This window comes from Physella acuta, unplaced genomic scaffold (assembly GCF_028476545.2).
Source record: "Physella acuta isolate Inbredline_101_S28 unplaced genomic scaffold, ASM2847654v3 ptg000180l, whole genome shotgun sequence".
NCBI classification, from domain to species: domain Eukaryota; kingdom Metazoa; phylum Mollusca; class Gastropoda; family Physidae; genus Physella; species Physella acuta.
In genome coordinates, this window is record NW_026731699.1 from 5,186 (window position 1) to 27,994 (window position 22,809).

General features: G+C 35.9%; 2 protein-coding genes across 3 annotated transcripts in view; both read left to right on the forward strand.

Annotated features, from left to right (window-relative positions):
• Positions 1 to 3,151: 3,151 nt before the first annotated feature.
• LOC131936570 (RNA-binding protein 41) lies at positions 3,152 to 7,958 on the forward strand. 2 transcript variants are annotated; one of them, XM_059293620.1, is made up of 7 exons: positions 3,152 to 3,174; positions 4,471 to 4,533; positions 4,851 to 5,006; positions 5,177 to 5,369; positions 6,128 to 6,847; positions 7,012 to 7,159; positions 7,580 to 7,958. In XM_059293620.1, the coding sequence occupies exons 2-7, from the start codon at positions 4,490 to 4,492 to the stop codon at positions 7,672 to 7,674; spliced, it is 1,356 nt and encodes a 451-aa protein (XP_059149603.1). In that variant the 5' UTR covers positions 3,152 to 3,174; positions 4,471 to 4,489; the 3' UTR covers positions 7,675 to 7,958. The 2 variants fall into 2 exon arrangements, with proteins under 2 accessions (XP_059149603.1, XP_059149602.1); XM_059293619.1 differs by lacking the exon at positions 3,152 to 3,174 and adding an exon at positions 3,295 to 3,412.
• A 1,467-nt stretch (positions 7,959 to 9,425) lies between these two features.
• The window catches only part of LOC131936545 (C2 domain-containing protein 3), a 28,380-nt gene continuing 14,996 nt past the window's right edge, over positions 9,426 to 22,809 (forward strand). Inside the window, exons 1-33 of the mRNA XM_059293577.1 lie at positions 9,426 to 9,571; positions 11,014 to 11,203; positions 11,319 to 11,525; positions 11,893 to 11,969; positions 12,098 to 12,252; positions 12,669 to 12,750; positions 12,902 to 13,052; positions 13,444 to 13,558; positions 13,731 to 13,865; positions 14,058 to 14,189; positions 14,574 to 14,979; positions 15,170 to 15,344; positions 15,500 to 15,615; positions 15,715 to 15,833; positions 16,295 to 16,477; positions 16,586 to 16,775; positions 17,057 to 17,304; positions 17,561 to 17,678; positions 17,876 to 17,991; positions 18,231 to 18,332; positions 18,531 to 18,617; positions 18,770 to 18,874; positions 19,202 to 19,328; positions 19,684 to 19,830; positions 19,954 to 20,082; positions 20,209 to 20,303; positions 20,460 to 20,597; positions 20,701 to 20,757; positions 20,991 to 21,077; positions 21,714 to 21,818; positions 21,925 to 22,111; positions 22,304 to 22,417; positions 22,578 to 22,672. Of these exons, the coding sequence (XP_059149560.1) occupies positions 9,526 to 9,571; positions 11,014 to 11,203; positions 11,319 to 11,525; positions 11,893 to 11,969; positions 12,098 to 12,252; positions 12,669 to 12,750; positions 12,902 to 13,052; positions 13,444 to 13,558; positions 13,731 to 13,865; positions 14,058 to 14,189; positions 14,574 to 14,979; positions 15,170 to 15,344; positions 15,500 to 15,615; positions 15,715 to 15,833; positions 16,295 to 16,477; positions 16,586 to 16,775; positions 17,057 to 17,304; positions 17,561 to 17,678; positions 17,876 to 17,991; positions 18,231 to 18,332; positions 18,531 to 18,617; positions 18,770 to 18,874; positions 19,202 to 19,328; positions 19,684 to 19,830; positions 19,954 to 20,082; positions 20,209 to 20,303; positions 20,460 to 20,597; positions 20,701 to 20,757; positions 20,991 to 21,077; positions 21,714 to 21,818; positions 21,925 to 22,111; positions 22,304 to 22,417; positions 22,578 to 22,672 (4,536 nt within the window). The 5' untranslated portion in view covers positions 9,426 to 9,525. The remainder of the gene's footprint in view (positions 9,572 to 11,013; positions 11,204 to 11,318; positions 11,526 to 11,892; positions 11,970 to 12,097; positions 12,253 to 12,668; positions 12,751 to 12,901; positions 13,053 to 13,443; positions 13,559 to 13,730; positions 13,866 to 14,057; positions 14,190 to 14,573; positions 14,980 to 15,169; positions 15,345 to 15,499; positions 15,616 to 15,714; positions 15,834 to 16,294; positions 16,478 to 16,585; positions 16,776 to 17,056; positions 17,305 to 17,560; positions 17,679 to 17,875; positions 17,992 to 18,230; positions 18,333 to 18,530; positions 18,618 to 18,769; positions 18,875 to 19,201; positions 19,329 to 19,683; positions 19,831 to 19,953; positions 20,083 to 20,208; positions 20,304 to 20,459; positions 20,598 to 20,700; positions 20,758 to 20,990; positions 21,078 to 21,713; positions 21,819 to 21,924; positions 22,112 to 22,303; positions 22,418 to 22,577; positions 22,673 to 22,809) is intronic.

Below are 22,809 nucleotides of genomic sequence, written 5' to 3' on the forward strand. Positions count from 1 at the left end.
TCTGGTATACAGAGGCGTAGCGACCCTTCCCGGCGCCCGGGGACATACTTTCAATTTGGCGCCCCCTTGGGAGCAAATTTTCGATTTGCACCCCCCCTCGAACTTTTCATTTGCACCCTCCCCCCCTCAAACTTTCGATTTGCACCCCCCCCCCCCCTCGAACTTTTTATTTGCACCCCCCCTCAAACTTTCGATTTGCACCCCCCCCCTCGAACTTTTCATTTGCACCCCCCTCAAACTTTCAATTTGGCGCCCCCCCTAAGGTCGGCGCCCGGGGACATATGTCCCCCCCCCGCCCCCCCCCCCCCCCTCGCTACGCTACTGCTGGTATATAGATATGTAGGAGGTGTTTGCGTGTGTTTGTTTGCGTGTGGGAGGTGTGGTTATGTGAAGGGTCTGTGTGTTTGAGGATTTTTAGTATATTTATATGTGTGTATTTGTGCGTGAGGGTCTGTTTGTGTGGAAGGGTGTGTGTGTTTGTGTGTATGTTTGTGTTGGAGGGTTTGTTTTTGCAAGGTGGGGGAAATTAGGCGATTTCGACTATTGTGTTTGTCTGATCTATCAATAGGTCAAGTCAAATGAATTGAATTTAGAAACATTATTTCATATTAATTTAATGGCATTCATAATGTAGACCTATCCTATGTACGGCTTTTTTCTACTAAAAATGCATTGACCGTGGTGGTTAAAGTTGATCTGTTATTTGTTCCAGTTCCTTGACCACAAGAAAATACGGTTTTTTCAAGGCACCCAGTATGTCCCTCACCTTCAGCGACTTCCGGTCTAGTTAAAGTTCCCGGACTATAACCCCCGCTACATATATACCACTGGAAAACCACCCCTGCCCCCAAATTGAGGTGTATATGGGGGAGGGGGGGGGGGAGACTAAGGTTAACCAAAGTATATATATATATATATATATATATATATATATATATATATATATATATATATATATATATATATATATATATATATATATATATATATATATATATATATGTTCTATATAATTTTGTATTGAATTACTGTAATTTGTAATTAACAACACAGTAAGGTTTGCCTATAAGAATGCTACTCAAAAGTCTAGGAGTTATTGGATTAGTTAAAAGAGTTAACACCATCAGCCCTTAGACATGTGACACCCAAGTGTGGCTACCGCAGTGGCGTAGCGAGGTCGGGTGTCACCCGGTGCGGCACTTAATGGTGTCACCCCCCCCCTCAAGTTTTTCTCTATATATTTTGCTATTTTTGGCTTTGGTGTCACCCCCCTAAATAGTTTCACCCGGTGCGGTCCGCATAAATGACGTCACGCTTCTTTTGACGATTTTTAACTCCCCCCCCCCCCTCCCCTCCGTCACACGTCGTCACAAAAAGCCAGACCCCCCCCTAAAATGACGTCACACCTCAGCCTACAACTCCCCCCCCCCCCCCATCAAATTACTGTTGAATTTTTCTTAAAACAGATATTTTTCCAAAAACTTTTCTGAACTCTGTCAACATAGAGTATTTTGATCAATTCCTATTACAATTTATTAAAACCGTTTTCTAAAACGCGAAATAACGGCTAAAAATTGTTTTCTAACATTGCTTTTTTATAATGCAAAAAAAGTGACGGCACGCCATCTGAACCCCCCCACCCCCTCATCGTCACAAAATTACGGACCCCCCTCCCGCCCTCCCGTGTGACGTGGTTTATGGACGACCCCCAAACTAATGAGAAAGCAAATAAAGATTACGGTGAGAAAAGGAGTACAGCGTAACATTGTTTGTTCACCGGAGCGTTCGTTAACCGGGTCGTTCGACCACCGAGGTACCACTAGTTGAATGAACGAATGACCGAATGAACGAAAGAGCGATTGAACGTGTACGAAAAGATTAATTTGAACTATTGAGCAAATTAAATATTAACAGTTGATTTTTAGTAGCCAAAGAGAGATAATCGGAAATATTATTTCGGTTAAAAAAAAACCCCACTGATTTGATTTATGCACATGATTAAATTTAAGATAATTAAGTAAATCATTGATTTACATAATTATCTTAAATTTGAACTACTTCTTTACCCTCAGAGTTTCTTCCAGGCGTCTCTTCTCGGGGTGAGGGGGTGAGGAGGGGGGGTGGGGCTGAGGCTCAGTCACAGACAGGGCCGGCGCTACCTATAAGGCGAACTAGGCGGTCGCCTAGAGCGCTGTCCGTGGGGGGGGGGGGGGGGGGGGGCGCCAAAATGGGTTGGAAAAACAAATCGAAAGTTTGAGGGCTGGGGGGGGGGGTGCAAATCGAAATCGAAAGTTTGTCCCCGGGCGCCGGGAAGGGTCGCTACGCCTCTGATAATACGAAGGCACGAAAAAAATTGCGGTGGGGGGGGGGGGGCGCTTTGAATAAGTTTTGCCTATAAGGGGGTCATCCATAAATGACGTCACACTCGTAGGGGGGAGGGGGGGTCCGTAATTTTGTGACGATGTGTGATGAGGGGGAGGGGGGGGGGGTTCAGATGTTGCGACGTCACATTTTTGCATTATAAAAAAGCAATGTTAGAAAACGAATTTTAGACGTTATTTCGCGTTTTAGATAACTGTTTTAATAAATTGTAATAGTTTAGACAAGATTTTGGAAAAATATCGATGTTTAAAAAAAATTCAACTGCAATTTTGAGGGGGGTTGTAGGTTGAGGTGTGACGTCATTTTAGGGGGGGGGGTCTGGCTTTTTGTGACGACGTGTGACGGAGGGGAGGGGGGGGGGAGGTAAAAATCGTCAAAAAAAGCGTGACGTCATTTATGGATGACCCCTAGGGCACTAAATAACTTGGCGCCGGCACTGGTCACATAAACAGGTGAACTCTACTTCACTTGCCCCATAAACCGTCAGGTTTCAAAGAGAACTGTACTTACCAGTTAATGAATTCGATAGTTTAACATTTTGTTCATTGTTTTTTTAAATTTTGGATAAGGTGGTAAAGCGATGGTATATAACAATGCTCAAATTAGTGTTTAAGTTGGTATTTGTATTCTGGAATGGAGGATGGGGGAGGGGGGGGGGGGAGAAGGCTGCATTACAAGGGAGGGCATACAATCAAGTTTTTAGAAACACATGTTGTAAATTTAGTAAAGAATTAAAATTAATAGTTTGCTGCTTCACACAGCACTTCAGTAGCTATCAGTATCAACAAACAGGTGCATTTCGTGTCACACAATGTGTTCATTGTTTTTTAAACGATTCATAGAAAGCAAAGATGTTGTTTCACTGGCAAAAGATTAATTGCATAAATAAAGGGAAATTACTCTAATATTGTTATGAAAGATGGCGGATGTACTTAGATACGCTATCACATTTTGAATTTCATAAATCATAGTCAAAGTCAATGAAACAATAGGAACTTCATTGGATTTTCGGTAGCTTTGGCACTTGGGGGTAATTTATTACTGAAATATTTGTAAATGTTAACCAGTTAACCTACACAGAAATCGAAACTTCGTGCTTACTACTTCTACAAACTGTACAAACCCCGGTAATCTATCGTTTTAGGTACGTAAAATCGCCCGCAACTAGTAATGTGAAAAACAGGTGACTCCTTACATTTTAATAATTATTTCACATTTTGAGGAGGATTTATGTTTGAAAAATACAAAAATGTTTCCTTGTTTCATTTATGTACCTGTTTCTAAACGATTGAATTAAAACTTTTCATTAATAAATGAACACCAGCGATGTTTCCAACAGATGCAACCATGCTCATTTACTATAGCAGCCATCTTGTTAAAGTTTTATTTTTATAGACTTATAGCGCAAGATTCAGGCGGAAGTCACTCTATTTTACAAATGTCTGCTGTTTATATAGCAAATCTTGCTTGCAGACACTGCTGTTTAAAGTTAATTTCGGGCCTATATTGATATATTTAGCCATTGATTTAGGTTTATTATTCATTTATCTATAATATTTGACACAAACATATCACAATATACTTCTATTACAGCCTTGACAATGAGGTAACGTTTTCGTACATTAATAGCCGCGGGCGATTTTACGTACCCAAAACGATAGATTACCAAACCCCTCACAATCATTGACTACTTTAATTAATTTTAATCAACTTTAATGGTTAATGTTTTCATTGTCAGATTGTGTGGTGCGGGATACCATTATAAGTAAGACATGATAAGACATAGAGTCTAGGCCTAAGTGGCATCATCATACCATGATTACACTGTAACAATTAGATCTAACAATCATGATTGCCTTTGATTGGCTACTAAAATTCTTGTTTTAGCCTACTTGTTAATTTTTTTGGACAAAACACGTGTTCAAAAATGACCACCATGTCAGGTGGGGTTATACTTAATACTTATATACTAGTTTACTCGATCTAGATCTACACAACTGACGTGACTATCACTAGTGTCAAACTGACGTGACAGAATTCACCACATTTTTTTAAGCTTTATTATTGTACTTAACTATTATTCTACAGGCTAATCTACAGAATCAAAATGAATCATAGAAATGCTAGAAAAATACAGGAAGCTGTACCCTGGTTAGTACTTTTACAGTACTTTTAACGACTATTTTAATTTTAGGACCATTCCTACTGTTTTATTTAGGCTAGTAGAACTCTATAGGGGCCTAATTATTACTTATTACTTAAATTCCTTTTTTACATTTTTTGGTTTTATTAGATATTTGAAATATGACTATGGGGATGATATTTAGAATCAGCCCTTTGAATCTCTGGCAGAACGAGTCCCCTGCTCAGCCTCAACCAACCAGTGGGCTTGTTGCATTCAGTTAGTTAAATAATAATATAAACTCAAAAAAAAAAATTAACAATCTCACTTAAATTGTATTTAACAGTGGCAACCCAAAACGATATGAGACTAGGGATGTTGTTCGAATGCCACAGTCTAGAAAACATAAGCTTGATGATGTTGATAATGCAGAGACTGAAAGTGAAAAACACTTGCAAACTTTGCTGCAACGACAGATTAAAAAAGACATCAGTATTACTGAGTAAGTCAATATATTAATAGAATTTTTTTTTTAAAGATTAATCATTTATAAATACCCTTTGCTTAATTTTTCATTGTGAAATGAATTTTTTAAAGAAAAATAACCTGTGTTGTTTAAAAGCAAGATTTTGAGTAAAAAAACAACTCTTCATATTTTTATATTTTTTCCAGTCAATTTTCACAGCACCGTAACTTTACACCAGCAACATCCCATGCTCCGGAAGTGGAGAAATTGGTCGGGGTTCATAAATATGAGGACTACAAGCACATCAATGATATGGACTCAAAGATAGAGTACTTGCGACAGTGTAACCTGGATGATGAAGAAATAGCCTTAAAATTAAGAGAGGAATTAAGTAATAAGGTAAAATTATAATGTGAATTACAATTATATTATATCTATTTATGGTTTTGTTTAAAAAAGAGTTAATTTATATGACCCGATTAACCCTGAACACTGGCATAACTATTTTTATTTAGGGTTCTGTTAATGATAACCCAAGTATGTGTTTTGAAATTATAATTTGATTTATAGTGGGTATTATGGTGATTCAATTTCCTAGTACCGAATTGGTGGGGTGGTACACTACTCAACTGTCTGAAGTTGTTAAGGTATGAGAACAAATTCCAGTTAATGGGCAGTACACCATAAGTCATAGTTATTGTCACTTATGTAGTAACAGTAACACTTCAACCACTATTTATTTAATGAAATTTGATATGAACTCTACAACTATTTACTAATCTTTATCTCCTACTATCTTTTAGCACTCTACAATCTTTTGTTTACTAATAGCCAATGACAGCAAACTCTTACCAGATCATTTCAGCCATTCTTGCCTCCAACTTAGAAGTAACAGATATAAATAGCTTGTCCTTTACATTCATTCTAACTAATTTATGAATTTATTGACTTACTTGAACCTGACTCCAGACACTTGCACCCAAATGCAACTCACACACATAGACACACTAATGCTATGTTGAACCTAAACCTCATCACACAAGGTACTTGGAACGTTTGTGAATTGTTATTGAAATAAACAAGATCACCACCTAACTAAATTTAAGTTTTCATTTCATAAAACATTTTTAAAAATAAATTATCCCTTTTTTTTCTAGGAAAGTATTCCTGTTGGTGGATATGGTGCTGATCCTGAGTCCAGATTACAGAAACTGAAAGAAATTGAGAGAAAAATACAAGAGAAAGAAAAACTGCTTCAAATGCCTGATAAATTCCATGGGGCGCTAGAATTGAGCAGGCAGGCACAAGACTTGGAAAAACGTCTTGGAAAAGAATCAAAACATCCGAATGTCATCATCACTCAAAGAAAGTTCAAAGATTCTCACCCTGATGACCCTATAAACCATATTCAAAAAATACTAAAACAAATTGAGGAAAAAAAAGAAAGGGAATCTAGAAGGGAGAGAAGAAAGAAGAGAAAGTTTGAGAGAAGGCAAAAGTTTTATGCAATGTTTAACGAACCAAAAAAAGATGAAACTGATTCTTCTGAATCAGATAATAGAAATACTGAGAGAACTACTGAGTCTCTTGACTTTGGACCCTCACTACCAAGTGAAACATCTGATGTTATTAATTTAGTGGGAGAAACAACTCAGAATTCAGAAACAGTCCTTAATAATGATAGTGACAGTGTGCATGTGTTAAATAATGAAGTGCCACTTCCCTCAGTGGCTGGCAATGTGACACAGACTTGCAAAGAAATAAAAACACCAGTGACATTTTTGACACAAGTTGAAATAGAAAACAACAGACTAAGTCTAGATGAAATTAAAGCCCTGGATAAATTTCAAAATTACTCCAGGGGTGAACCAAATAGGGTAAGTAAATAGTAAACAGTTATAATTTTCCTAGAGTATTAGTAAATTTATAATTCAATATTCTAGATTTTACATATAGAATTGAATATGCTCTTGTCATAATTGTTTGATTGTGATTTGATAATTGTTTTTTATTGTGATTTGATAATTTTCTCTTTCAACAGGTTGTGTATGTAAAAAATTTGCCTAACAAGGTTAAAGAAGAAGATTTGATAGCCTTGTTTGGGCGTTTCCAATCAGAAAACAAACCAAGAATTATCTTTAAGCTTTTGGCAGGAAAAATGAAAGGACAAGCTTTTATCACTTTCCCTGGTGAGGCTCAAATATTTTTAAAATTCTTCCTTGTGGCTCAGCTCTGCTTTCACTTGATTGCTCTGGATTTTTTTTTTGTGAATTAACTCTTGATAATCCCATAAAGTTGGTTCATGTCTCTATTCATGAGAATAACTATGGTATTTAATCAGGCTATAGTAGTTGTGTGACTTTACCTATATTATTAGTGTGAGTTTATTTATTTATTTGTGAGTCTAATTAAATAGGTAATGTGACTGAAGCTTTCTTTAGTATTAATGCGCCTGTAACTTTTGTATTTATCAAATTCTGTTATTTCATAATGTTGATTGCTATATTTAAAAATGCGTTCTTGGATTTACATCCAGATCATGTTAATGAATCCATATAAAAAAAATAACTATTTTTGTCATTATGAATGCAACTTCTTGTATGTTTCAGATGAAGAGACAGCTGAGAAAGCCATAGAGCTTGTTAATGGCTACAAGCTTCATGAGAAACCTGTGATACTGACCTTTGGAAGGAAAAAAGTGTAGCCTAGATTTGAATGTATGAACACTATTTTTGAGTGCTGGAATGAAGATATACATGATTTATATAAGCCATATTTTTTTTACATTTTTATTTTATTTCACTCAGCGTTCACATTTACTTATCACCAATTGAAGTAGATGAATTAAAATTGTTAGATGAGTACATAACATGCATTTGATGTTCATGGGGGCATTAGCCCACCATTCTGGTGTATGTATTTCCAATGTCATTATTTTCATATTGGCACAATAAAAAAATGTCAAATACATTTTGTAAATAAATGAAGTGCTATTAATGTAAAATTTTTGTTTTCATTTCCTATATTTCTCTACTATTACTATTATTTTCTGAATGTGTTTATAAACCTTGTAGCATCAGCCGATAACTAGGCCTACTTTAAAAAGTGATGTAAACTTGCTGAGAGATCTGTAAACCTTATAGGAACTAACCAAGTAATCTTTCAGATCAGAGTCATAACGATCACTGTGGGCAGAGAGATTAGTTTGGGCAATACAATTTCCAGTCACCTCTCCCCACATCTCAAGTGTTGACTATAATAAAACCTACTGTTTCATCACTCCCCCTTCCCTACCTTTCTGCACCATTTTCAAACAAGTTGTTTTCACTAAAATTATCTCCCCTTAAAGTAAGCCATAGATTTTGTGATTGAATCAACAAAATATGTGGTGTGGCAATTTGAGTTTTCTGTCTGAGCTGTCAATGCCCACCAATCCAAATTTCTGCTTTTTTATAAGACTAATGATCAGCTACCCTCTGTATGCTTTATTTAGAACTAAACATTTCAAACGCTACTCAAAATCTAATATCAATGAGACAGGGGTCACCTGATAATTTTTTGATGAGAGGGAGAGGGGGTGGGCTAAATTTTCCGGGTGGGCGGACACTGGTAAAAGTGGTCTATTTTCTATATAATTATATTTTCAGCCCCCCCCCCCCCCCCCAATAGATGCCTGAAAGAAACTCCAGCTCAGCTCTTTTATTTAGTTCTACCACTTTTTATGATTAACTAAAAAGTGCGCGGGGACAAACTTTTAATTTGGCGCCCCCCTTGGGAGCAACCTTTCTATTTGCACCCCACCCCTCAAACTTTCGATTTGCACCCCTCTCTAAAGCTTTCGATTTGCACACACCCCCCTGAAGCTTTCGATTGGAAAAATGCAGCTAAAATAAGATTTTAATTTGTTTTTCCAACCCATTTTGGCGCCCCCTAAGGTCGGCGCTCAGGGACATATGTCCCCCCCCCCCCTCGCTACGCCTCTGCTGTGTTAACTAAATTAAAAAAAAACCGCCTCTCAACTCTCATTCATTACTATCACAATTGTAAACATTTGGTTATATTTAAAAGTTTTTTTGTGTGTGTATGAAGCAGCAAACTATTAATTTTAATTCTTAACCAGTTTAAAACTTCTAAAGACTTGATTGTGTGCCCTCTCGGTAATACATCCTACCCTCCCCCTCCCTCCCCCCCCCCCATCCATTCCAGTACAACACACGCCACAGGGGCGGTATTGCCCACCTTGGTAGATATAGTCTATACTATACACAATAGTATCTAGAAATCTACTCTATAACTAGATCTAGATATTTAAATCTAGATCTAGTCTAGACTCAAGATTTAGAATCTAACTCTACTTTGCTAGGGCTAGGAAATTTCATTCAGTGGCAGGAATAAATGAAATCTCGTGACCTCTCGTTAGATTCCGTAATAATCAATTGAAATGTTATGGCGGACAAGTTCAGACGAATGTTTGTATGGATACCGTGGTAGTTTATGTTACTTCCGACAATGTTTTACACATTTATGAATTTGCATTTTTGTTTATGTAATTATCATGTCTAAAAAGGTTAACAAACCATTGAAATCAACTAAAAAGAAAGGTAAATAGATCTATATATAGAATCTAGATTAAATATTCTATAGTTTTATCTTTGAAGTTCTGTTCGAGCATGTTTTCAGTTTTCACGTTTGACGATTTGTTTACCACGGCGGCTACCGCTTGTCGATCTAATTTTGACTGTTGGCTGGACTCAAAACGAATTAAAAATCACGTTTTTACAATTAATTACTTATTGATAATATTTTATATAATCCCCCACCCAGAATGAAATATGAAATAGGCCCCTACTTTAAAGTTATAGGCCGGCCCAAAACAAGAAATGAAAATGAAATGCCGCCTACTCACTGAAAAATCATTTAAAAATGCAGCCATATGAAATAAAAATGTATTAAATTTAATATTTGTTATTAGAGGTCTAGATTCTAGATGGAAGTAAAAACTTAAAAACTTAAATTAGAATCTGGCAATCTAGTCTAGCTTTGACTGTTTTACTGTGACATTTAATCATTAATTAGTTAAGGCAATATTATTGCTAGTCTAGATCTATTGATTACAGAGGAGAGTTAGTTTTGGGAAGTGCAGGGCTCAGTTAACTCTTCTGTGATACTGAGTGACCCAAGAGCTCAGACAATTAGTGTGAGTGATCAGTGATGTGAAGTGAAGTAGCCTTGAACACAGTAGATCTATTCTAGAGTCCTATTTTATGATTTTTTATAAAAGAATCTGTCTTGTTAAACTTAATGTTTGTGAGTTAAGTGAGTCACCTAATAGTACACATACTAGATCTAATCACTAGTCTGTCTCACAATTTTTCAGTTAGTATGCCTATATATATATAACATAATGAGAGCAATTAATTATATTTATAAATTCGTCTGTAAGCTTCTATGTTTTCATTGCATGGTTGTTGGGAAAATGAAAGAAGTGAAATGGTGAGGTGTGAAAATGAGAGACATTCCACAGGGAATTAAGGGTTTTTTAATACATGATTGATCTGACAAAAAACATTCTATAAGAAGCTAAAGTTTGTTAAAACAATCTATATATATAATTCTCCTCTTCGAGCCGTTAGAAAACAAGCTGCAAACGCTCTCCCTACCTCCCCACCCCTACATGGTTTTAGTGAGCTGTGTTCACTCTAAATGTTTACAAGCAGAGCCAACGATTTTAAACGTAGGGGGGGGGGGGGGGGGGGGAGGGGGGGAAGGAAGGGGGGGGGGTTATGGTCCTTAACGAGCTACTTATAGTGTTTTAAAGAAATATTTTCAGTGTCAGCGTTGGTACTGTCGAATTCACAAATTATGAATTATTGAAAATTAGAAACAACTAAATAGCGGCGTATGTTATGCCGCGGGCCGGCTCGTAGTAGATAATCAGTATAGTTAAAATGAGTCTAGTTAATAAATACATTGTTGATTGTTGTGATCATATATTTTAAGATAATAAATGCTTTAACTTTATATATATATATTCATCTACCAGATCCAGATGGCCAGTGGATAAATGATGATGTTAAAGTAAACACAGGTCTTCCACCTCAAGTAGATGGCCAGATAAGATGTTTTTGTAAAGTTAGTGTGTCACAGGTCATTTGGACAATAACAAAACCTCCACAGTCGACACTTGTAAGAATCAGATGGTGGGGGGAGCAAGGAGATGGTTCAATTTTTAGGTAAGAGAATCTAAATCTACCCAATTCTAGTATTTCATTGAGTAATATATAAATTTACTGAAATTAAATACAATTATTACGTTTTTAAAAATCTTTTTATTTCTCTTAATGGCAGGCCTTTAGATGTTAAAAAGGGGACCAAATCAGAATGTAAGACTACAGCCAGGTACCCTGTGCGCTCAGGGCCACATCAATTTGCCACATACCTAGCAGACATGGGCAAGCTGTCACTGGATGTACTGACTAGCCCAAACTCAGAGGTTATTGGCCAGGCCAATGTGACAGAGATTGTGCAGTTATCCAATACAAGGCCAATCAATGGGTGCGTAATAATTTATTATTTAAGTGAGTTGTGTTGCATGAAAGCCAAGCAGCCTCTCAAAATTTTGAAGACGAACAATTTTTTTTTAACTAAACATTCTTTTTCAATATTTTGACCAATTGTAAGATGTTTGTGATTAAAAAGATTTGTTTCAGAAAAATAATGCCTGTTGAATAGTACAACTAATTATCTAAGCTTAGTTACAATTGTTCTGTTAAATGAAATCTTTTATTTTTTTTATCACAAAGTCTAGTTACACTTGTTGTTGTATAAAATCTTTAGGATTTATTTTTAAAATTATAGCCCAGTTATGTTTGTCCTGTTGTATAAAATCTTAGTTACATGTCTTGTTTTCTAAAATCTTCAGATTTTTCCCTGTGATATCGCCATCAGGACAGAAACTGGCTAATGTGCAAGTGGCTGTTGTACTTGAACCTTTGATGGGTATTTTTTATATAGCATCAATTTTTTTTAGTAAAAATTAATGCCCTTTTTTAAAAGTGTACATTTTATTTTATGTATAAATTATTAATGTCCAGCTATGTGTTTAATATTAAGATTTGTTTTCGCAGATTCATATGACCAGAAGGGTTCCACCCCAACGACAGACACAGGGCTAAATGTCCTAAAGAAAACCCATGACTCTATGACCCACCAAACCATCCACCCAGAGGCCCACACAGACATGCCAGCCAGACCTGATAACACCATCTTCATCTCTCCTACTGTAAGTTTCCAACTGTTACATTACTTTCTGCCTTTGTCTACAGTAACACTACCAGTGGTAGGTAAATGGATTTGGTGAATAAACAAAATGACTTCAAATGATAGATTGTTAGAATTAATCAGTACAACAATAATCTTAATGTGTCTAAAAATATTTTTGGTACTTCTTAAAATATCAGAGGGCATCATTCAGGAAATCTTTTTAAATTATCTGCTACCCTGACTATAATCCGGACCCTAAACTTTACTCTGGAATCAAACAGTAGTGCAGGCATTATAAAATATCATCATGTTTATAAAGTGCATTTAGGGAGAAAAATAAAAAAATATTTTTTGTATTCACTGTCACCTATAGGTTATGTATGGTAAGAAGTGTTATCTGAATATTAGGTATGCATCTTTTTTTTTTGTGTATAGCATAACAAAGAGAGTCAGTCAGACCCCAGAGCTGTGTCCAAAACTTACCATACAGATGATCTACGTCAGAGACTTAACTATGGTGAGCTCAATCTCTTGCATTATGTTGATGCATAAATGTTTTGTTGTACTCAGTATCAATTTATACTGTTACATTTGATGGTGCTATTTTTTAAAATTCCATGAAAACATAACGTAATGTTTACAAAACAATTATTTGACGAATCTTCCAGCAACTCCAGCAGCACCTGTAGCCTCAAACCAAAAAGACATACTTTCTGTTTTGGTTGATAAAGGAACTAAACTGAGGGAAGCAATGATTGTATCTTCTATGCACACAGACCTAAGCTCTGACCATATTTCACTCCCATTTACTTCTAAAAGGTACAATTTATGTTTTTTGTATGCTAATTTGTGTTGCAAGCTGAGTTGTCTATTAGTGGTTTTTTTTTAAAATTTATGTGTTGCTTTTTGTGTTGGCCATTGTTTCTATTTTGTTGCTTGTTCATTTGGACAGGGCCACTTTTGTTATTCAGTTACTGAGTATCTCACTAGTGTATAGGTTTTAACTAAGGTACATCAAATTAATTTTTTTTTTAAATTTTAAAATTTATTGTAAACTTCATGAATCAAGGCGCGAATAGCAGTTTAAAAAAATATTTTAAATACATTTGCTCTGTGTGAAAAAGCCAGGCTAAAATATTTCTTTGCCACATTTCATGTACAGTAAATTTTGTTCATGTAAATGGACTTATTGTGATCTCCTTGTCAACAGCCAAGAAGCTGCAGCAAGCTCACATGTGGTACCAGTAGCCACCATAGGAGACGATGCACCAAGATCAGCTGTTGATTTACTCATGGCTTCACCAATAAGAAACCACGATTTACAGGTTTGTGCATAAGACATTTATTTTGTCTTGCGATAATGAAATATATAATTATATGTTAATCAAATTTAACAAAAGGGGATTTTAATTTTTTATAAATAAAATGGCTAATCAGAAACCTTGTTTTTATTACCAAATAAAAAGTGGTTACAAGCAAATCTTTGGTTATTGACAGCTGTATAATTTAATGAATGGGCTGAGCCCTGGAACAAGCTTGTCTTCTGATGCTGGCTATGACCAGATGATGAGTGAACCTGAGGACCCACTGCATGAGAACTCTATACTTCAAGATCTCTTCTATTACAACTCGGTGAGATTCACATCTTTTAAAATCACATTACATATGATGTAAAACACTTTTATTCAAGGGTAACTTTAAAGTTGAGAACATAACATGACTTTAAAAATAAAATATATAAATAAATTAAAGAAAAAACAGTTCTTGTTGAATTTATCCTAGATTACATAATATATATTTAAAAAAATCTTTGTTCACATTCAGGATAATGATGGGTTTGGTTTGAGTGATGTAAGCAGCTATGACCATAGACACTATCCTCACACACCAGAGCATGCTTACACCTCTCTGCCTTCTAAATCCAAACTACAGCAGCTGGATGACCCTGGGAATCAGGTACTTGTTGGTCATTGAGAGGGTTGTACTGGGGATTGTTTTATGCTTAAATTACTCTGGATTTTAATGGTATGCCTATATTATTCTAGTGAATACATGGGTAGTGATTACTTAGGCTTCTGTGATCTTAGTAAACAAACAGATACTGTAGTGTGTGCTAGGTCCAGCCACCTTTACTTTCCCTTATTGAGTCAAGTACCTGTGTGATATCCTATGGACTTGAGTCTAGGAACTGAACTCAGCTTTTAAATTAGCACTTGTGCATTCAACCATGGTGTCTCAAAATTTTTAAATATTGGCATACTTTTCTTGAGTTATTTTTTTATATTTAAGAACGTAGTAGATGGTAAATAAACTGAAAATGAAATTTTTTGTTTTGATCAGCGACCACCATCCAGAGCATCTTCACTCACAAGCTTAAACCTGGTATCCCAAGACGATGACGTGAACAGAAAGAAAAAAACAAAAAGGAAAGCAAGGTCTCGATCTAGGTCCAGCTCCCAGTCCCGGTCTCGCTCAAACTCTCGGACAAGATCAAATTCTCTCAACAGAACGCTGAAGGCATCCACAGAAACTAATCCTCAAAGTTCTAATTCTCAAGTGACAAATAAACCAAAGAAAAAATTAAGGTCTCGCTCAAGGTCAAATTCTCGTTCACGGTCAAGGTCTCAGAAAAGGAGAAACAGCATGGAAGAGGCTAGCGACAGTGATAAAATTAGTGTGGCGCAGTCTGAAACATCGAGAGTGTCTTTTGACCCTGTTCAGACTGATATGAGAAATCCAAAACAAGGTTGGTTTCTTCTGAATATTTTTAATTTGACAATTTTTTATTTTCTTGTTCACTGTCTTAAAATTTGTACTTTAGAAATGTTCTGTGTTGGTAGACATATCTAATTTTGGCATATAGCTGTGTATGAAGCTTAGAAGACAAAAAATAATAAACAACTGATGTAAAAGTTCTTGTTTGACTTTAACCACAGAGGGCTTGAGTGTAGAGAGGCTCACCTTGCTGGGTAGAGTCCACGTTGCAAGAGTCAACGTTGACAGCCTGCAGCTGGTTAAACCAGACCTTCTCGACACATCCGATTCAAAACTTTCTGTCAGTAAACTCAAGACAGGGAGACCCCCAGTGCCAAAAAAATCTAAGAAAGCTTGGTAAGACATACATTGTATTAGTTAGCATGGAGACGTGTAGTTGTTAGGTGTTATGTTGACACTACATAGCAGTATTGACTTGTTGAGTTTCCTGTTGTGGTTGGCTGATTCTCAATGTTTACATCTGAATATTTATACATTACAATTGGTTTCAGTACCTACTTTGTGGAGTATCAATTCCCTGTTGTGGCTGCCTCTAGAGACAAATATTCCCCTAGTGCTATGGCAACTGAGGTGACAAGAATTGCCTCCAAGAATGTCAAAAATGGAGGTGAGTATGGAGAATAATTCCTATTTGCACTAGTCACAACACTTAAGCTATTCATGGTTTACCTTTATACACTGGTACATTGACATACTATTTCTACAGCTGTTGTGTTCAACACTAGATCAGTTTTTCCTATCATGTTTGATGGTGTTGCTGTAGAGAGATGGTGGAAATCTGCTCTAGTGTTCAGACTGTACAGCAAAGAGCCAGGGGAACACACTGTAAGTCTTGGGTTTCTTATAGGTGGGGATGTTAAGGGGAGATTATAGTTCAACGCCAAGTTTAGGGTTGATCTAAAGTAGCAATATATCACATTTATATGGTGTTGTGTAGAATAAAAACGATTGAAATACTGAATTTTTTGTTACTGCTTTTTTGAATTGCTTCAACTCCCACTTGTTACAGAACCAGTAGTCTAAAATATTTTTAGCAGACTCCTGGTTACATCTAGTATGAGAAATAAGGTTTCGACGTCTGTCCTTATTATTTTCTTGGTACACTAGCTTTTAGCAGTTAGTTTTTTTTAAAAAAATAGTATGATCCAGGCTTTAAAGTGGAAATTCTCACATGTATACCGCATAGTTGAGAAAACTGGATTAATGCTGGTAAATAATCTTTACCTTTCTGGAATAATTCAATAAGAAAAAACAAAATTGATCACATTCATTTTCTTTTCTTGAAGGCTACACTGATTGGAAGTGGAGGTATATCTCTCAAGTCAATTTTAAGGTCAGAAAATCTGTTTGTCCAGCGTGATATAGAGATTCCTGACACAACCAAAAATGGACTGAACACTTCCAGGACTTCTTCATTAAACAGCTCACTAAACAACAGAAACAATGCTCACTTGTTTGGCCATTTGAAGGTGTGTGGTCACTTACAGTTGTGATGTTGCTATTTTTACAAATATTAGCGTAAATTAAATTCTAAAATTTTATAAATTAAAAGAAATTAATGATCTTTCAATTCTCAGATATCAGTAGAGCTTGCGTCTGACCATAAAGAATTTGCCACAGTACTGGCAAGAACAAAACTGGCAGAGATGAGTGGAAACGTGAAGATAGTGCCCATTGTTGGCCCTAACCCTGAGCTGGCCAAGTTGGCCGAGCAGTTGAGTAGGAACAAAGATCAACCGGTCATCAAGTCTCCCACTAAGAGAATTGGTAAGTTTAACTAGTTAATCTGTTGGAAATATTAAACAGCCAGGTACCTTTGTAAGATCTAACTCCTCCTACTACTAGAGCTGGGTGGACTTAACATTGTCCCAGAATCCCTTCATTGACACCTTAATATTTTGCTGACTTAGCTTACCACTAAAGCTGGATATACTGTTAAATGAGATATTAATTTCAGAATATTTTTTAATTCATACCTTGCCAAATGCTAAAATTGTATTGTTTGCAAATTACCAATCGATTTCCAAATATTTTTTGTAATTGAATAGATTTTTCTTTCACCTTGTTAGACATCCCTGCTGTTGCTGAGTCAACAACCTCAAATGTTCTAGCTGGCCTACCACCCCAGTCACCTCGCAGGAAGCCTCAGGCTGAGGATGAAGGAGATGAAATATCCAGGCTCAAACAGCAGCTGAAAAACACATTGGCAGTGCTAAACACAGCCAACACACAACATGGCAGCATAGCACAGATGGACTCTGGTGCCCTGGTCTTAAGAGGGCAACCAGACCTAGTGGTATGTTCTCATGGATCATCTTGTACCCTAGCTGTTCATACCATTGTAAATTCTAATTTCCTATTTGTCTGTGTGCTTAAAGTATAGCTAAATTCTAATGCAGTCTCCTTTGCTGTGACGAATGAGCAATTTTTTGAGAATGGCAGGCTTAGTGATCTTTAAAAAATAAACTGCAACATGTTTAAAGTGTAAATAATTCTTCTAACATTTATGCTAAGCCACCAACTTATTTTCATATGAACAATTGGTGTTTCAGGGCATGACACTTCACACTTTGCTGTACATTCAAGAAGGGAGACAACTCTCAATAACTGGTGTTCCACCACTCCACATGGCCCAGAAGTATCCTGCCTTGGTGAAGCCACCAGTAGAAGGTGCTCTTTTACACTCGTTTATATTTGTTAACAACATTTTAGTAAATAAACACATTATTAATTAGTTTAAAAATAATTTATAAAAGCGTTTTTTTTACATTCTGTTTTTTTTCCTGTTTTCTTCTGTCCTTTAATAGTTTAACTTACAAAGTAAGAAAGTGGAAAACCATTAGTGTAATAATTGTCATTTTACTTAGGACGAGATGCAGTGGTTCGCAACACCTATCTAGTATGCAGGATGTTTTGGTGCAACGATTCTGTCCATTCCAATGTTTGTTGGGGGACCCTCAACCCAGAGTACAACTTTTTACAGGTAAACAATTTTATACATTTACTTAATTTAGTGCTGTCAAAATGTTCCTACAAAACAAGTAATATTCAAACTTGGGTAAATGAACCCAGTGAATCGTGGTTTGACTTGCTTATCAATTGTTTCATCAAGTATTTTGTTACAAAAAATAACTTTTACCTTCAAATCAATTTTCTTTAACCAGAGAAAAGGTTTTCTTGTATCTTCTTCCCATTAAATCTTGTATCATTACCCTTTGTTAGGTAGCACCAGTTATAATGACACCACAACTTCTTGAGAGACTCAGGGACAACTACATGATAGTGGAGGTTTGGGATAAAAAAGTTGCTTCAGAAAATGACAAGGTAGGTACAACAATAATCTGTTAACAATTTATTTTAGTTGTCTACATTGCTTTTAGAATTAATTACAAGGCAATCTTTTTAATTTAAGGTATGTTAAGTTATCTGCACAAGTATTAGTCCAACCTACTAATTACACAGTGTTTCATTATCTCCAACTTGTTTGAACTGGGTGCCTAATAAATTATGTGTTCTCCACAGCTGATTGGTATTGTTAAGTTGAGTCTCCATCAGTTCTACATGTCATTTAGAGAAAGAAAAATTGCCAATGCTTTACTCAAGTCAGAAGTAAGTTTTGTTTCATAATCACATTACTATTTTAAATTCACATTTAACATATATTGTAAAACTTTCAATTTTGAAATATTCTTAAATTAGTTTTTATTTTGGTCATGATTATTTAAGTTAATAAAAATCCCACATTTAAAACAACTTTTCAGTATCCTGTAATGGCATTAGACAACTACATGCCCATAGTTGATCCATTTTCTGGTCTTCATTTTGGTCAGTTGAAAGTTGTGTTAGCTATGGGATCAGAACCACAGGTAATTCACTTGTATAATTTCTTCATTTTCTATTCACCTTCATGCGTATTAAATACATTTTTCAATGTTATCTATTGTTCTTTTAGTAAAAGCTAAGTATGAAGACAGAATTTTACTGACCGTAACACAAAATCATGACAAAGACATTTTGTTGTGTAGCTAATTAAAATTTACTACTCTTATTATTGCACCAATGTTGTTACTTTCATTACTTTGTAGTAATTTCATGTGCACATGTTGTATTGAAATTTTATTTTATTATTACTGATGGGAAAACTAATGTGAAAATGATTGTTGTGCTGACAATGTCCTGGTGCATCTGTCCAGGTTGCCACCCTACAAAGACTAGTGATAGACTCCAGTGGCATGGATCAAGTCCCACAGAAACCTCTGGCTTATCTAGAGAGACAGGACTTGCTCAATGGAGTTTCTGTGAACCCATCAGCCAGAGCAGGTAAGGTTGTTTGCTTTCAGGCTGTGTTGATACTATTCTTTGTCCTTGTATATTTTTTCTATCCAAATGTATGGTACATACATATTCTAATGCTGACTTACTCTGCTCACCTCAAAACTTGAGCCTACAGACCCACATCATCACACCTGAAAATGTAAGCTCCGCACCACTTGCCTCTAATGATGTCTCACTAGTATTATTTCACATATGAAAAATATTTAGCATCAAACCTAATCTAAGTCTGACATTATTGGCTCATCATTTAAAGGATTCCACAGTGCATCAATATCATAACTTTAGAAAACATAACAGAATGTTAACCTTGTGTACTAAGTTCAACTATTATCTTCTACAGTGGAGCATCAATTTGAAATCAATATTGAAGGACTCAAGGGACTTAAGCTGTTTGAGAAAATGATGTGGGGAGAGGCAGATTGTTTTGTGCAGTATTTCTTTCCCTCACAAGGAGAGGAGAGGGAGGAGGGGGTGACCACTGTTAAATGTGAGTTATTGAAATTTATTTGAGCCTAGCCAACTTGTTTCATTGATAGTATGAAGTATTTTCTTTCTCTAGTTGAATTGATTTAAATAGTATTAAACTGAAAAGTTTTTCCACTTGTTTCAGCCCTTCCCACAATGAAATGTTTCCGTACAGCCACCACTCTGTGTATACCTGACCCAACATTCCATGACACATCTAGGCACAAGTTGATATTACCTTTTGGAACTCCTGTGCAAAGAGAGCTACTCACAGGTTCTGATTTAAACTGATATTTGTAAAAATGTTGACTTTTGATTCCACGATCAGAATTTATTTCTCTTTGATTTATTTTTAAACAGCTGCATGTTTTACTTATGCTAATTTTCTCTGTGATAACAGCTTGTGCCAACTCAGGTGGAGGTGTTAGTGGTCTACCATTTGAGGTTTGGTGTAGATACTATCATCCCAATGTTCGAGATCAGCTGATTGCTAAAGTAAGTCATGGAATTACAGAAACAATTTGCTTTCGCGTATTCAAGATTTTAAATGTATTTTATTGTTATCTAGTAGTCAATTGAATTATATCCTTCGGCTTATTATCATTATAATTGTTACAATAGTCACTTCATTGCAATGTTTTCTTTCTGTAGTCCTCTCTCCCATTGGCTAAACTGTGTGCCATGATAACCATGCACAAAAAAGGAGAATCCTGCATACAGTCGTATTCTTTACGGCTCTCCCAGGTTGGAGCTGATGGTCAGCAGGACAGTGTTGAGGCTGTAGCTAAGGTAAAGTGATCACTAGCCAACTACAAAACTAAAATACTTTTTTTCCAATGTGTTTTACAAGACCTGCTTCATTTAATTAATTTGTCAATATACTTTTTTTTAGTCAAAAGATGTGGGTGTGTTGGAGGTGACTGTCAACTACAAATCTCTTCCTGCCCAGGTAGGTCAATCTCACTTGTCAGTAAGATGGTCAATTCCGTGAAAAGGTTCTAATGAAATACATAATGTTAAACATTCATTATAATTTTTAATGAGTGTCTATTTAAATACTGTTCGTGCAGTGAGTTTAATTTAGTTTATTAACAGGGAGTTAGATGAAGCTTGAATTTTGGTTAACATTTTGATAACTTTCTTTTGATGTTTGGTGAACATTTTGATAACTGTCTTTTGCAGTGTGAGACAGCAAGTAGTGCTCAAAAAAGTTATGACGGTTCGCAGGTGTGCTTGTCCGTTGGCATTATCAGAGCATCTGGACTCAAGGTAGGTTTCTCAACCAACAAACTATGGTCGGCTGTAAAAAGTTTCCCGGTTCTACTGTGTGACAGAAAAAAAAAGGCGATTCAAAACCTTTAAACTTGTTTCCAATGCAATATTTTACAGGAAATTAACCAATATTATTATAATTGTGAATCTACTTCCGTTTCATTGCAAGGCATTTTGAAACATTAGCATAGATGAAAGCGTGATTGGCATGAAAAATTGCACTGTGTTGCTAAATTATATGCCAAACAAAAGACATGCTAGATTTGTCATTAAAAAATATCAGCTGTGTGATTCAAAGGGATACATCATTCATGTTGTTCTACATAGTGGCAAAGACTTGGATGTCTGCCACGATGAAGGACAGGCCTTTAGTGTTGTTGACAAACTGTTGAAGCAGAGCCACTTGCTCAACAAAGGCTACCACTTGTACATTGACAATTTTTACACTAAACCAAAGTTTGAAGATTACCGCTTGAAAAATAAAACAATGCTCACTGGCACACCTTGGCTTCTGCATCTGTAAACTAACATATTTTTTTTTTAATCTGTTACATTTTCTTTTTTAAGAAGTTGAGGAAACAATGTTGATTGTATTGTTTAGCAAATTAAAATCTAATAAATATTTCTGTATAGGCTGCAGCAGATGCCATCGCTCACTTAGATTCCTCCATGGCTTACCCTGCTGATGTTGGGGTGAACGCTTATGTTAGGATTAAAATTTCATTTTTGGGAAAAGAGGTGAGATGTTTTATTTGACTGTGTAGACCATGAATAACTGAGATAATTCAATGTCAATAGTCTGATTAGATTATTTTATTTTTAACTAAATCTGAATCATTTCCAGAATGAAAGAATGACAAAAACTGTTGCCAGAAGTTTTTCTCCAGAGTTCACCCACTACATAGACTTCCCCTGCCCACTGCTCATGTCCAATGTCCATTCAACTGATGCCACAAGCTTGGCAGAACTGTTGGAGTCAGGCGAGGCTGAGTTTGAAGTCTGGCATCAGATTCCCACAGGTCTAAATAAAGGTGAGACGCTTGTGCGTTCTACTAAAAGTCTCCAAATAAAAAAAAATGTTCTAGAAAACTTTTTTTTTTTGATAGCTGAGTGTGAACAACTTTAAAATATTTTATATGATTTTTTTGATACTCTAGAAATAAAAACTTGACTTTGTTTTATTATGTTAAAAAAAATTATGATTTCTTTTTACTCCTGTCCAGATTTCCAGATGGAGAAAAGTGGGTCAGCGGGTCGCAGATTGACCCAGCACACAGGTGATGTTCTCCTGGGGACCGCCATTGTTCCTCTTGTCTCACTCCTGACCAGAAGAACAGGTAAAAATCATCTTCTTTTTGTCACTTCCTTTATTTTACTATATAAATGTCAGGAGAAAAAAAACAATTCTCTAATTACTTCTGATGTGAATTTAAGCTTTTGTTCTTCCCACATGCAAATATATTGTGTACTTTTAACATGGTGAATGTCTGTTTTTAGGTATATCTGGGTGGTTTGCTGTCAATCTTCCCTCAATGGGGTGGACAAAACCAGTTGATGGTGGGGATGCTCATACCACTACAGCTTTAGACCAAGTAAAACAATTTTTTTTTCCCTCAGAATAAATACATTTTATTGTCTATTTATTCTTCACTCAGTTTTATTTAAGGGGAGTAACTCTCATTTTGTTAGGAACCCGTGCATTATGTATGGAGGGTACTGGTTTCCATAG